This window comes from Theropithecus gelada, chromosome 2 (genome assembly GCF_003255815.1).
Source record: "Theropithecus gelada isolate Dixy chromosome 2, Tgel_1.0, whole genome shotgun sequence".
Classification (NCBI taxonomy): domain Eukaryota; kingdom Metazoa; phylum Chordata; class Mammalia; order Primates; family Cercopithecidae; genus Theropithecus; species Theropithecus gelada.
The window spans coordinates 29,007,211-29,023,346 of NC_037669.1; the positions used below are offsets into that span (position 1 = coordinate 29,007,211).

Sequence of the window (16,136 nt, forward strand, 5' to 3'; positions counted from 1 at the left end):
TTCATTCAAATGCTGTCTGTTGGCAATGGCCTTGCTGACAATTGGCAATTAACTACTGACAAGAAACCGTATTTTCTGTAAATTCAGACAATGACACTTTTCACCCCATTACTCTGTCCCTCTACTCATAGACTACTCCCTAATAAATAACTATACTTATCATCACTTTATTACACTTATTTTAAGTGATTCTATCCAAATCCAGTGGCACGTTATGTCAGGGGTCTTGCCTAGCAATAATGTATTTTGAAGCATATTCTCATATTTTCAAGGTATGCATGGCCCATCCTACCATTTTGAATCAAAGGACTGAGCAAGGTCATCAGATTAATTTCTTCCCCCTCCCTGGGAATCATCATATCTACATCACCGTTAATGAGCTCCCATGAAGGAAGTGCCAAATCTCAATTAACTGCCCTTTTAATCAATTTTTCTTTACATCTCCCTTAAATCTCTTGCTATCACTTTAAGCATATTTTTGTCACAATATTTTCCATGAAAATAAAACACAGATGGTTAATATCATGTCAGTATATTTAAAGAAACAAGGACTTAAGAAAATTATAAATATAGGAAAACTTTTTTGCATGATAGGCTTTTAAGGTCCATCAGTTTTCTGTCAACATGGCTAAATTTATCTAGCCACTCATCACAAGTGGCACTGTTCTTATGTGAAAAAGAGACAGAATTAAATGAATACGATCTTGTATTTGATAGCACAAGGTGACTACAATCAACAATAGCTTATTATACATTTTATGATAACTAAAAGTACTATTTGAAATGTTCTAACACAAAGAAATGATAAATGCTTGAGGTGATGAATACCTCCATTTACCCTGATGTGATTATTACATACTATATGCCTTATCAAAATATCTCATATCCTCATAAATCTATATGCCTATCATGTACTCATACAAATTAAAAATTAAATTTTTAAAGAGAGACAGAATTAATACAGCTTTGAAACTAATTTTACAATGCTCGGAGATGGTACTGTTACTTTTCAGAAGAGGGTGAGTCTGTGCCAATGCAGGGACAACAGTAAGTTGAAGGTAAGGGAAACTGCAGAGGACAGCTTCCCAGTTCTGTGGGTCTGACAGTGCCCAAGACTGGTCTAAGAAGTCCTAGGGATAGGGTTACATCTGTGGGGAGTAGCCTAAATTCGGGAATCAAGGGCCTCCAGTGACCAGGGACTTTCAGCAGATTGTCGTAACAATGGGACTTAGCTGGATCCAGAGAAGATGCATAAAGATCCTATTATTATACCACATTCCAGTGTATGGGAAGCTGAGTTAAAGGGGGGCTATATAATTTCTGAGATTTCACAGCTAATAGAACCAGGAGTCAAACCCAGGCAGTCTGTCTTCAGAGTCTGAACTCTAAATACAATCCTAGACTATATGAAAGTTCTTAGTTCATGGTAAGTTCACATGATTAACTATTCTTAATATTGAAACTGAGCAAACACTTTGTTCCTATTTGGGAGATATTTAAGTCCCAAGTTGGGGATGAACACAGGTTAGGAAACAGAAGATCTTGGCCAGTGGCTTCATACATAGGTTTCTTAGCCTGGATTTGGGTTTTAATTCTCTGTTTTCCAAAATAAAGTAGAATAGATCAGTGTTTTATAATCATGGTCCCTGGAGCTCTAGGCTTTCTGCAGAGTAGGGAACAGAAATAAAAAAGTGGACACCTTTGGTTCCCAGCCTCCAACTCAATCAGGATAGTTTTGCATTTATCTACTTTATTTTTGGGTTCTGTGACAAATTTTTATTTGGGAAAAACAAGGTTGCACTGCAAAACAAGAAAGGGATACAAAAAAACCTGGACCATGATTTGAAATCTAAGAGCCTTTGCCACCTCTGACATTTTTCTTCAGTCTCTAAATAAAAACAACCTGGGGACTCTAGATGAAAGGGGTTTTAGCAGCAGTTTCCAAATGTTTTCTTTTTCTTTTATCTTTTTGCTCTTCTTTTTCAGAGCCAGATAAAAAAATAACCAAACAGGAGTTATTACCCTAATGTCTATATTAAAAATATTGACTCACATATCCAGCTCAAAGGACTTAGAATAGACTGCATGGAAAAGCAATGCTTGACTTAGGGGTGCCTTTGTTAAAGGGGAATACTAACCATTTTCCCTGTGGGGGAAAATACTAGTCTAAAAGGGCTTGTAATAATGTTGACACCCTTCAATATTTAATCAGTCTTTTTCCTGTTTTAGTTTGAACTTTTTCCTCAAGAGTGTAAAGCAATGAAATCAATATATGATTTAAGCAGAAAAAGCATATGGTCTAACAGTTTAATGCCCTTGGGGACACTCTCTGAGTAGCTAACATTCCTTTACAATAAGGACATATGTTGTATGAAAATGAACTGGAAGGAAGAACTCTTAAGTACCAGGTTGTGGTCTCCCACGGGTGGAAGTGCAGAGCTGCACACCCCAACGTCTTCAGATAGTTACGACGAGATCTCTTTTATTTGATGGAAAAGCACACCAATGAAATATTCTTTGCACAGGTAGCAGGGCGTTAGAGTTTGAAGAGATACCAGGTACTAAGCTAAAATCTATATTATAAGTTAACATTTTCAAGGTTCATACATACGAACTTTAGAAATTAAAAATGAATAAAGAATTTTAGAAAATAATAAAAAACTACCTGTTTTCCAAGCGGTTGGGATTATTAGCACAAATCCAAATGTCAAAAAATTCTTTTTCCTGATAATCAGTAGAGGAAGGCAAGACTCTCCATTTAAGACAAAGATCTGACAATCAAAACAAAATGACATAGAAAAGAGATCAGAAATGAATCTATCATAGTAAGCTGTCAGTTTGCACATACCAGAAGTATGAGGTATCTCTCAATCCAAAGACAAGCGAATCCTGCATCATATACCATTATCCTTGATGGCACATCTATTCTAGGGTTCTATGAGCTACTTCAGGACCCCACCAACAAGTTATTATTATTGTCTCAGTTCCCTCCAGTTAGTTTCTGCTACTTTCAGCCAAAAGAACCTTAAATAATACATCTACTTCACCTCTTTTAAAATCAAATTAAGAATTTCAGTGCCTTGACTCTCCCATTTTCTCTGACCTACTACCCATCTGCTGACAACACCACTTTCTGTCTCCAACTACATGATTAACATAAGAAGGAACCATGGTCTCAACGAGTATAAAATTAAATTGAAGGACGGACGGATGGAAGGAAGGAAGGAAGGAAGGAAGGATCAAGTTTTCTGAGCCATATACACATTTTCTTCTGTACTTTCTTCTGTTCTTATTCCCCTCTCCAGTCTATAGTTTCTGATTTCTTCACCCACTTTCCAAAACAGTCCTTCCTTGCCTTTAGGATGAAGGCACACTTGTCTCTCCAGGCTCCACTTAGGTTTAATCCTGAATTCCCTCCAGACACACTGCTAACGGCTCATAGGTTAACACTTGTCTCTTTCATCTAAGGCAGAGACAGTCAGTATACACAAAGGTTAAGAACTTGAACAGCTCCACCTCTGACCACCTCTATGATCTTGGACAAATTATTTAACTTCTTATATTTCAGTATCATTATCTATTAAAAGATTAATATTATATTGTTCTTATCTAAAAGTTACTGAGAATGAAATGACATCCTCCTCCTCATCATCATCATAAAAACCAACACCGCTAGACACTATCCTTAGCACTTAGTAAACTTTATTTATTCACATTATTCTTAAAACTATAACGTAGCTACAAATACTAATCTCATTTCATAAAAGAAGAAACTGAGACTTAAAGAAGTTAAACAATTTGCCCAATTTTGTACAGCTCTTGGGTACTGGAGATTGGATTCTAACAGTACCTGGTACAAATCAAAATCACAGTAATTGTTATCCATTATTATTAGCATGTGACAAGCTGTCACATACTGTCATCAATTTCCTCAATTATACCTTCTAAGTATCTGTCATGTATGATTCTTTTAACTCTCACTGCCACACCTTCATTCAGACATTTATAATTTGTCACCTGGATCCTAGATTACAATAGTCTCCTGTTCTAGCCCTTCACCAAGTCATCCTTCATTGAGCTGCCAGAACAACTTTAACTACACGTTACCTCTGACCACTCAGGTCTTCCTTGGAATACTCCCAGGCAAAAGGCGGGGGAGGTGCTCCCGGAGAGCTGTATAATACTTCTATAGAGTTTTACACACTATAGGCTGCTTTTTTGTTTGCTCATCTGTTTTTCTCTACTGAGCTGTTAGTTACAGATTAATATTAGAGACTGTCTTTAATTCCCTATCCCTTTGTGTAGTAGCTAGAAAACATATCAATAAGTGCCGAATGTAATTACCCTCCTATGGAAAAAATTCCAATACCTCCTGCTTGCTTATGAAAGTAAAACCTTATCCTGACATTCAAGAATCTCTAACATCTTTACCCAACCTAATACTTTTGTCTTATTATTTATTCATTGTTCAGTAATTCAGTTGTCAGTTATTAAATTCCTACTAGGTATTAAACAGTGTTACATATTAAAAACAGAAAGATGGCTCTTTCTATTACTCTTTCACAAACATCTTAGCTGAAGTGTACACCTGATATTAACTCACCTTTCGCTACTCTTCATCTCTGCCAGTCAAAATTCTATCTTAATTTATTTATTTATTATTTTTTTGAGACAGGGTCTCACTCTGTTGCCCAGGGTGGAGTGCAGAGGTACAATCACAGTTCACCACAGCCTCAACCTCTTAGGCTCAAGCGATCTTCCCACCTCAGCTTCCCAAGTAGCTGGGAACACAGGTGTGCACCACCGTGCCTGGCTAATTTTTGTATTTTTTGTAGAGGTGGGGTTTTGCCATGTTGCATAGGCTGGTCTCGAACTCCTGAGCTCAAGCAATCTATCCACCTCAGCCTCCCACGGTGCTGGGATTTAGGCATGAGCCACCATGCCTGGCCTGAAACTACTTCAAAGACTATCACAAATGTGACTCCACCATAGAATCTTGCCTCTACTCCCCAATCCTTTGCTTTGAACCCTCAAAAAATTATTTGTCTCTATTATATCATTTACCTTATTTTTCCCTGTATTACAATTATTTTCACACTTACAACTTTCTTCTAGACTGTAACCTCCTGGAAAGCAAGATGTCTTACTAACTTTTGTCTCCCTCCTCCCTCAATGACTTGCATCCCACAATGACTTGCATATTTAAGAACTCTTAATATTTGGTAATTAGAACGGAATTCAACACTCACCACATTGTATGATGAATGGGATACCCATGGCTTGTCTTCTTTGATATTGAATAGAATTTAAAGGTTTCTCCATGTCGATGTCATTCTGGTATCCAAATTCATTGCAAAACAATGTTAGATTTCTATTATCTTAAAAAAAAAAAAGCAGGCAAAGAATAATGAAAAAAATCATTAAAATCAAAACAATTGGCAAAGGGAAGTTTGTATATACAATATGATCTCAACTGTGTAAATATTAATACATATACAGAAATAAGAGATTAAAAAAATCAATATTGGTTGTCTCTGAATAGTGATGAGTGCAAACTATTTTCTGCTTTAGTCTTTTTGCATTTTCCAAATTATATGCAGTAAATCTGCAATGTCTTTATAATAAAACTAAGAACAACAGCATGTATTTTTAAAGTTACGTGTTTATGCAATGAAATATACTGACATTTAAAGCATTGTTCTTAAGCATTCCCAGGAAAGACTGTACTGATTACACTTTAAAGGGCACTCTTAAAATTATTGATATAAATATTTATCTTTCTTATCTCACAGCCAGAGGTGGGGTTTTTTTTCATCTTTATTTTATCTCTGGTTCCTTTTCTCGCCAGTCTTTATTGTTTATGCACTATCCTATTTCCAAATTGTGTATTTCCTCCTTGCTTGGAAACACTACTTACCATGGAGGACTGTTAGAGAGTCGTTTTGTTCTTATTCTTTGATCCAGCAAATAGACTGTTAGGAATTATCCCTACACACATACATAAGTTGCCATGTATATTATAGCATTGCTCGACTAGTAAAAAGTTGGAGATAATGTAAAAGCATATGAATAAAGAACTGACAAATTCTGTTCCCCAAAAATGGAACAGTGGGCAACCTTTAAAAAGGAAGAAGTAGAGCTAAACGTAGTGTTGCATTAAGATCTCCAAGTTATAGTTTTAATTTAAAAATATATATATATATATATCAAAGAGTATCCGTAGTGTAATTTTATGTAATGTATGAAAAGCCTGTCCATATAAAATTGCAATGTACATTTTCCTGAATGGATGCAAAAGAAAGTTTTAATAGTGGATATCTTTAGAGCAGAAAGAGAGGTAGAGAGGAAGGCAAGGGAAAATACTTCTACTTTTCACTTTTTATTTTTCTCAACACTTTGAATATCTTTACATGTGCATATAGTTAAAATTGAAAGGAAAAAAAGAGAATCCATGTTTGACTGTTTTGTCCAATATGATAACCACTAACCATGGCACCAGCCTTACAACCTTAACACATGGCTATGTAATCCATGAAAAAGGTAAATAAATGATCTAACACCTTATTATTCATGTTAAAATTTTCGCTCAGGGTGCTATGGGCCTTAGAGATCAGCAGACAAAGAACTCAGCTTTCAAAAGGGTCTTCATAGTTGGGCTGGGCTAAGTAGACCTCACAAATTCCCAGGTCTGCCCTCTTGACCTTTCACAAAATCCCCAGCTGCTCTTGCTCCAAATTTTCCTTCAGATTTGGCTTTTGGGGCTTTTAATTCAGACTTTCAATTTCTTTTCTTGGCCCAATATTTGGTTTTTTTCGAGAATCAAGCAATTCCATCTTAAATACTAATCTGCCATGTTGACATGTGATTAACCCTTGTTCTGGAAATGCCTCTAAAATTTCTGCTTTATCTACTGTTACTGTAAATCCTGCCCTTAGGTCAAAACAACCCTTAACCATAAAACCTGCCATTAGGTAGATTCACATCACATTCTTACAATTCACTGAGGGGTTGACTTCAATTTTCCTACACATTCTTTCCCTATGGTTTTTAAGTCCTGGGTCTGGGGGTAAATGGCACAGGGATCCACCATTCTTATCTCACCACAACCTAAGACATAGCTTTTGTTCTTAAGACCCTATTAAATGTTTCTTTCTAAGAAACTGGATTTGTCAGCCTCTTTCTTTGGCCTCTCAGCTTCCTCAATCTTTGAGGGTAGCTTCACATAGACTTGTTAACAGTGGAACTGTCTTGGTTCATCTCAAACTCTTCTTCCCTGTACACCAGATCCTGATGTACTACTCCTTGGTATCTAGAAAGGTTGATGAGGTTTTGCTTCTCTGATTTCTTTCTGTGTGTGTTTTTTTTATTATTATACTTTAAGTTCTAGGGTACATGTGCACAACGTGCAGGTTTGTTACATAGGTACACATGTGCCTTGTTGGTTTGCTGCACCCATCAACTCATCATTTACATTAGGTATTTCTCCTAATGCTATCTCTCTCCCAGCCCCCCACCCCCTGACAGGCCCTGGTGTGTGATGTTCCCCACCCTGTGTCCAAGTGTTCTCATTGTTCAATTCCCACCTATGAGTGAGAACATGCGGTGTTTGGTTTTCTGTCCTTGCGATAGTTTGCTCAGAATGATGATTTCCAGCTTCATCCATGTCCCTGCAAAGGATATGAATTTATCCTTTTTTATGGCAGCATAGTATTCCATGGTGTATATGTGCCACATTTTCTTTATCCAGTCTATCACTGATGGACATTTGGGTTGGTCCCAAGTCTTTGCTATTGTGAATAATTTCTCAGTAAACATACGTGTGCATGTGTCTTTCTTTATAGTATCATGATTTATAATCCTTTGGCTATATACCCAGCAATGGGATTGCTGGGTCAAATGGTAGTTCTAGCCCTAGGTCCTTGAGGAATTGCCACACTGTCTTCCACAATGGTTGAACTAATTTACGCTCCCACCAACAGTGTAAAAGTATCCCTATTTCTCCACATCCTCTCCAGCATCTGTTGTTTCATGATTTTTTAATAATCACCATTCTAACTGGCGTGAGATGGTGTCTCATTGTGGTTTTGATTTGCATTTCTCTGATGATCAGTGATGATGAGCATTTTTTCATGTGTCTTTTGGCTGCATAAACGTCTTCTTTTGAGAAGTGTCTGTTCATATCCTTTGCCCACTTTTTGATGGGGTTGGTTTTTTTCTTGTAAATTTGTTTAAGTTCTTTGTAGATTCTGGGTATTAGTCCTTTGCCAGATGGGTAGATTGCAAACGTTTTCTCCCATTCTGTAGGTTGCCTGTTCACTCTGATGGTAGCTTCTTTTGCTATGCAGAAGCTCTTCAGTATAACTAGATCCCATTTGTCTATTTTGGCTTTTGTTGCCATTGCTTTTGGTGTTTTAGTCATGAAGTCTTTGTCCATGCCTATGTCCTGAATGGTAATGCCTAAGTTTTCTTCTAGGGTTTTTATGGTTTTAGGTCTTACATTTAAGTCTTTAATCCAGCTTGAGTTAATTTTTTTATAGGATGTAAGGAAGGGATCCAGTTTCGGCTTTCTTCAGATGGCTAGCCAGTTTTCCCAGCACCATTTATTAAATAGGGAATCCTTTCCCCATTTCTTGTTTTTGTCAGGTTTGTCAAAGATCAGATGGTTGCAGATGTGTGGTGTTATTTCTGAGGCCTCTCTTCTGTTCCATTGGTCTATACATCTGTTTTGGTACCAGTACCATGCTGTTTTGGTTACTGTAGCCTTGTAGTATAGTTTGAAGTCAGGTAGTGTGATGCCTCCAACTTTGTTCTTTTTGCTTAGGATTGTCTTGGCTATATGGGCTCTTTTTTGATTAAGACAGAATCTCACTCTTTCATCCAGGCTGGAGTTCAGTGGTGCGATCTTGGCTCACTGCAACCTCTGCCTCCTGGATTCAAGCAATTCTCGTGCCTCAGCCTCCTGAGTAGCTGAGTAACTGGGTGGTGCGCACCACAGTGCCTGGCTAATTTTTGTATTTTTAGTAGAGATGGGGTTTCACCATGTTGGCCAGGTTGGTCTTTAACTCCTGAACTGAAATGATCCACCTGCCTCAGCCTCCCAAAGTGCTAGGATTACAGGCATGAGCCACCGTGACCCACCCGCTTCTCTGATTTCTACATTAACTATTTCGTCTTTGCTATATCAAAGCAGAGGGTGCTGTAGATTAAAAGAAACATGGATTTGAGTGCTGGCTGTTATATATTAGTTGTATAGTTGTGGGCAAGCCACTAAGCTTTCTTATCTATCAAGTGAGTGACTGCAATAACCTGTCTTGCAAATTTATCACAAAGAATAAATGTGAAGGCACATTAAAACTATAAAACCTGGAAGATTCTGAGAAGATGATAGAGTAGGAAGCATCAGAAGTCTGTTTCACCACCTAGACAAAAACGGCACTGGCAGAATCTCATGTAACTATTTGGGAACTCTGGAGTCTACTGAAGGCTTGCAACTTTCAGGGGAAGGGATGGATATTAAATTGCAGTTAATTTCAGTCATTTCAGCTCTCAGCCAGTAGTAGTTACCCAACCTACACTCCATGTTCCTGGAAGATCCTTCACACAGCTTGATGAAATTAGGGTGGGGAGAAAAAAAGACCCTGTCCTCCAAATAACGGGGACTCCTGCTCTGATCACTGATTGCTGGCTATGATCACAGAAGTGTAGATGAAGAGGTGAAGGCCATTTTTGTTATGCCTCTCCCTCATGGTTACAAGCCCCTCCCCTTCCAGCTGGGGTGACTTCCAGGGGATTTAAGGGGTTGGTGTCTTTTTTTTCCTCCTTTCATTTGTCTCCTTTCACCTTATGGAAACCAGATATTGAAGACTAGTGCATCCAAAATCTGCTACATGTATAGAGGAAATTAGGAAGTCACTGCACATGTCCCGGCAAAGGCACGGGCTCAGAAAAACCCAAGAAAACCTTAAGTGTATAGCTCGGGCTGATCTGCCCAGATAGAGCCTACAACAATTTAAACAAAGAAACAAAATAAAAAACAGTAAGTCGTAGAGAAGGAAGAGACTCTGATTTCCAGAAGTATAACACTGTTAGATTCAAATGTCCAGTTTTCAACATAAGAAAAACCACAAGTCATACAAAGAAATAGGAAAGTATGGCACATTCCAAGCAAAAGAATGAATCAACAGAAATTGTGCCTGGAAAAAACCTGATGGCAGATCTAATAGACAAAGATTTTAAAATGACTGTCTCAAAGACACGCAAAGAACTGAAGAAAGAAAGAAAGAAAGAAAGAGAGAGAGAGAAAGAAAAAAGAAGGCCAGGCACAGTTGCTTATGCCTGTAATCCCAGCACTGTGGGAAGCCGAGGCAAGTGGATCACCTGGGGTCAGGAGTTTGAGACCAGCCTGACCAACATGGTGAAACCCCATCTCTACTAAAAATACAAAAATTAGCCAGGTGTGGTGGCACACACCTGTAATCCCAGCTACTCGGGTGGTTGACGTATGAGAATCTCTTGAAACTGGGAGGCAGAGGTTGCAGCGAGCAGAGATTGTGCCACTACACTCCAGACTGGCTGACAGAGTAAAACTCCATCTCAAAAAAAAAAAAAAAAAAAAGTGAAAAAGTCAAGAAAATGATATATGAACAAAATGTAAATATCATAAATAAATACAGAACTTAAAAAGAAAATAAAAAGAAATTATGGAGCTGAAAAAATATAATAACTGAAATTTAAAAATCACTAGAGGGATACAGAGTCAGATTTGAGAAAGCAGAAGAGAAAATTTGAACACAGAAGTGAACTTTAATACAGAATAATGAAAACTAAATCTAATGAACAACAACAAAAAATATTGAATAAAAGTAGCCAGGAGCAGCTCACATCTGTAATTCTAGTACTTTGGGAGGTCGAAGCGGGTGGATCACCTGAGGTCAGGAGTTCAAGACCAGCCTGGCCAACATGGTAAACCTCGTCTCTACTAAACATACAAAAAAAATTAGGCCGGGCGCCATGGCTCAAGCCTGTAATCCCAGCACTTTGGGAGGCCAAGGCAAGCAGATCATGAGGTCAAGAGACCAAGACCAACCTGGCCAACATGGTGAAACCCTGTCTCTACTAAAAATACAAAATTAGCTGGGCGTGGTGGCACACACCTGTAGTACCAGCTACTCAGGAGGCTGAGGCAGGAGAATTGCTTGAAACAGAAGGTGGAGGTTGCAATGAGCCGAGATCATGCCATTGCACTCTAGCCTGGTGACAGGGTAAGACTCCATCTCAAAAAAAAAAAAAAAAAAAAATACAAAAAATACAAAAATTAGCCGGGGGTGGCACACACCTGTAATGCCAGCTACTCAGGAGGTGGAGGTTGCAGTGAGCTGAGACTGCACCACTACACTCCAGCCTGGGCAACAGAGTGAGACTCTATCTCAAAAAAAAAAAAAAAAAATTGAATAAAAGTGAACAGAGCCTAAGAACTAGACATCATCAAGTAAGCCAATACACACCTTATGGAAACCCTAGAAGAAAATGAGAGAAAGAAAAGGAGAGACTATTTAAATAAATAATGGCTGAAAATTTTCTACATTTGGTGAAAAATGTGAATGTGAACATCTAAGGTGCTTAAAAAATTTCAAGTAGGATGAACTCAAAAAGACCCAAGAAACATCATAATCAAACTGTAGAAAGACAAAGAGAGAGCTTTGAAAGTAGAAAGAAAAGAGCAACTTATCACATACAAGGGATCTTCAATAAGATTACCAGAAGATTTCTCATCAGAAGGGAAGCCAGAAGCAGTGAACTGATATTATTAAAGTGCTAAAAGAAAACAAACTATCAACTGAGAATCCTACATTTGGCATAACTATCCTTTAAAAGTTAGAGAGAAATTAAGACATCCTCAGATAAACAAAAGGCAAAAGAGTTCATTACCACTAAGACCAGCCCTGCAAGAAATGCTAAGGGAATTTTGCAGGTTGACATGAAAGGACATTAGACAGTAACTAGTAACTGTATAAAGAAATAAATATATCATTAAAGGTAAATAATTGGACAATTATAAAACAAGTATTATTGTAACAATAGTATGTAACTACACTCGTGGTTTCCTACATAATTTAAGAGACTAATGCATTAAAATTATTAGTTTACGTTTTTGTACATACAAGGTATAAAAATGTAATTTTATGACATTAATAACTGAAAGGAGTGGGAAAAGAACTTCTTGACCCTTTTCCTGTTTAGAAAAAAAAAGTACAGTTCATTGCCAGCATTCATTTAACACGTTCTCTGAGGCTGAAGCAAATCTGACTGATTTTCAATGTGAAAATAAAATATAAAAACTAATCTTTAGAGTTATTTCTAAACAGAACTAACACCAGAATCACCCGAATAATCAGAATTGCCTATTTTGAAAAAATCAGATACATCAAATGAATCTATGGCCAACAACTGTTTGAGAACAATGTTAACATCATGCTTAGAATGCTTTGTTTTTCTAGGATTTACATTTTCAGCGATCAAAAATTACCATATTTTGTAAATAGAAATGTCACTACTAAAAACAGAATGCTATAAACAAAGTTGATATACTACAGCAATGTGAAAATAATAATTAAAAGTGAGATATTTCATGGCAAAGTTATGTTGGGGTAAATGTTGTAGCCGCAAACGCCACTGGTGAGTATCCTTGGGGCAAACAGGAAAAGAGTTAAGAATCAGAGTTCTTGTATGTTATTGAAGTTAAGCTGGTATATATTTAAATTAGAATATTATCAGTTTAGCATGTTAAATGTGATCTCCATAGTAATCACAAAAAAATGGCTAGAATATACTTTTGTTTCACTACAAAATATCAACAAGACACAAAAGAAAATAATGCAGGAAATGAGTAACAAAAAGCTATAAGGCACAGATAAAATAATTAATGACAAAATTTTCTCCTTATCAGTAATTACTTTAAATGTAAATGGACTAAACATTCCATTCAAAAGACAGAGATTAGCAGAATAAATTAAAAAACATAATCCCAGCATATGTTGTCTACAAGATACTTACTTTTGATCCAAAGACACAAATTGGCTGAAAATTAAATGATGGAAAAGTATACTTCTTGCAAATAGTAACCAAAAGAGAGCAGATATGGCTATGATAATATCAGACAAAACAGACTTGAAATCAAAAAAGTTTATGAGAGACAAAGAAGGACATTATACTTTAATGGGAGGTTCAGTATAGCTAGAAAATGTAACAATTGCAAACATTTATGTACCTAATAACAGACCATCAAGTATATAAAGCAAAATTTAACAAAATTGAAGGGAGAAATAAACAGTTCTACAATATTAACTGGATACTTTAATACCTCACAATAACTGATAGAACATCCAGACAGAAGTAAAATGAGGAAATGGAGGACTTGAACAACACGATAAGCCAACTATATCTAAAAACAAAGAGTCAATAGATTTTAAAGGATAGATATCACATAAAATACCTTCTCCGACCACAACAGGATGAAATTAGAAAACAATAACAAAAGGAAAATGGGAAAATTCACAAATTTGTGGAAATTAAATAACAAACTATTAAATAATAAACAAATCAAATAAAAAATCACAGGTGTAATCCCAGCTACTCAGGAGGCTGAGGCATGAGAATCACTTGAATCCAGAAGGTGGAGGTTGCAGTGAACTGAGATCACGCTGCTGCACTCCAGCCTGGGTGACAGAACAAGACTCTGTCTAAAAAAAAAAAAAAAAAAAAAATCAGGGAAATTTAAAAATATTGAGAAATGAAAACAAAAACACTACATACCAAAACTTAAAGGACACAGCAAAAACAGGGCAATGAGGAAAATGTATAGCTTTTACAAATGTTTATATTTAAAAAACAAGAAATACCTCAAATCAAAAACCTAACTTTACAACTTAAAGAACTAGAAAAAGAAGAACAAACTAAACCCAAAGCCAGTAGGAAAAAGGGCATAAAGGTTAGAGCAGAGATAAATGAAATAGAGAATAGAAAAATAATACAGAAAATCAATAAAATCAAAAGTCAGTTCTTCAAAAAGAGAAACAAAGTGAGAAACCTTTAGCTAGATGAACTAAGACAGAAAGGGAGAAGGTCCAAATTACTAAAATCAAAAATGACAGTGGGGACATTACTATTAATTCTACAGAAATAAAAATGATTATAAGAGAGTACTATGAGCAATTATACAACAACAAATTGGATAACTTAGATGAAATGGACAAATTTCTAGAAACACAATACCTACCAAGACTAAACCATGAAGAAACAAAAAATCTGAATAGGTCTACAACTAGTAAGGAGATTGAATCAGTAATAACAAATATCCCAACAAAGAAAAGTCCTGGAACTGATGACTTCTTCAGTGACTGCAACCAAACATTTAAAGAAGAACCAACATCAATCTTTCTCAAACTTTTTTTAAAAGTTGAAAAGAGGAAACATTCCTCCTTAACTCATTCTATAAAGCTGGCATTATCCTATCTCTTTGACACTCCTATAAAAGAAAACTACAGACCAATATTCGTTTTGACAATGATGCAAAAGTTCACAACAAAATATTAGCAAACTGAATTACGAAGCATATTCAAAAGACTATACATCATGACCAAGTGGAATTTATTCATGTTCAATATACAAAAATTAATGTAATAGATCACATTAAGAGAATAAAGAAAAAAACTGCATGATCATCTCAATTGATGTAGAGAGGGCATATGATATAATTCAACATCCTTTCATGATAAAAACACTCAACAAATTAGGACAGAAGGAAACTACTTCAACATAATAAAAGCCATATGTGAAATATCCACAAAGAATATTGTACTCAATGGTAAAAGACTGAACCTGTTTTCTCTAAGAAGGGACAAGGCAAAGATGCCCATTCTCACCACTTCCATTCAAAATAGTACTGGAAGTCCTAGCCACAGTGATTAGGCAAGGAAAAGAATACAAGGCATCCAGACTGGAAAGGAAGAAGTAGAATTATCTCTGTACACAACTGATATAATCTTATATGTAGAATACCCTAAATATTCCATGCAATTTTTAAAAACTGTTAGAACTAATAAAAAATTCAACAAAGTAGGACACAAAGTCAACACACAGAGATCAGTTTTGTTTCTATACACTAACAATGAGCAACCCAAAAGGAAAAATTAGAAGACAATTCCATTTACAATACTATCAAAAAGACAACTGAGGAATTAACCTAATCAAGGAGATGAAAAACTTTTATAGTGAAAACTGTAAAACATTTCTTAAAGAAATTTAAAAAGACATAAATGAATGGAAAGACATCTCATGGTTATGGACTGGAAGTTTAACTTAACACTGTTAAGATGTCATTACTACCCAAAGCAATATACAGATTTAATCCAATCCTTATGAAAATTCCAAAGACCTTTTTTTGTGGAAATAGAAAAACCAGACCTAAAATTCACATGAAATATAGAAAGATCCTAAATACCCAAAACAATCCCAAAAAAGAGTAATAAATCTGGAGAACTCACACTTCCTAACTCCAAAACTCACTAAAGCTACAGAAATCTAAAGAGTTGGCACTGACATAAAGACCAATGGATAGACAGTCCAGAAAAATAAACTCTCACATAATCAAATATGGTCAAATTATTTTTGACAAGGGTGTCACAACCATTCAATGGAGAACAGACAGTCTTTTAAACAAATGGTATGGAGAAAATTGGGTATCTACATGTGAAAGATAAAACTGGACTCTTACATAACACCATTTGCAAAAATTAACTCAAAATGAATCCACAACCTAAATGTAAGATCTTAAACTAGAAAACTCTTAAAAAACAAAAAGCACCATTAGATTTGGCAACACTTTGTAAAATATATGATACCAAAGGCACAAGCAACAAAAGAAAAAATAGACAAATGGCAACCCACAGAATGAAAAAATATAATGGGAAAACATATATCTGATGACTGGTAGCCAAAATAGAGAGGGAACTCCTCAAACTCAGCAACAACAACGAAAATAATCCAACTCAAAAAAAATCAAAGACCTTGAACAGACATTTCTCCAAGGAAAATATATAAATGGATAGTAAGCACAAGAAATGATACCCCAAGTCACT

At 36.1% G+C, this 16,136-nt stretch overlaps 1 protein-coding gene across 2 annotated transcripts in view; it reads right to left on the reverse strand.

The window, feature by feature from the left end:
* The window catches only part of MORC1 (MORC family CW-type zinc finger 1), a 160,751-nt gene that overhangs the window by 65,780 nt on the left and 78,835 nt on the right, over positions 1–16,136 (reverse strand). For both annotated transcript variants that reach the window (XM_025376524.1, XM_025376525.1), the window contains exons 15-16: positions 5,250–5,378; positions 2,666–2,771 (exon numbers count right to left, since the gene is read on the reverse strand). In XM_025376524.1, coding sequence (XP_025232309.1) covers positions 2,666–2,771; positions 5,250–5,378 — 235 coding nt within the window. The remainder of the gene's footprint in view (positions 1–2,665; positions 2,772–5,249; positions 5,379–16,136) is intronic.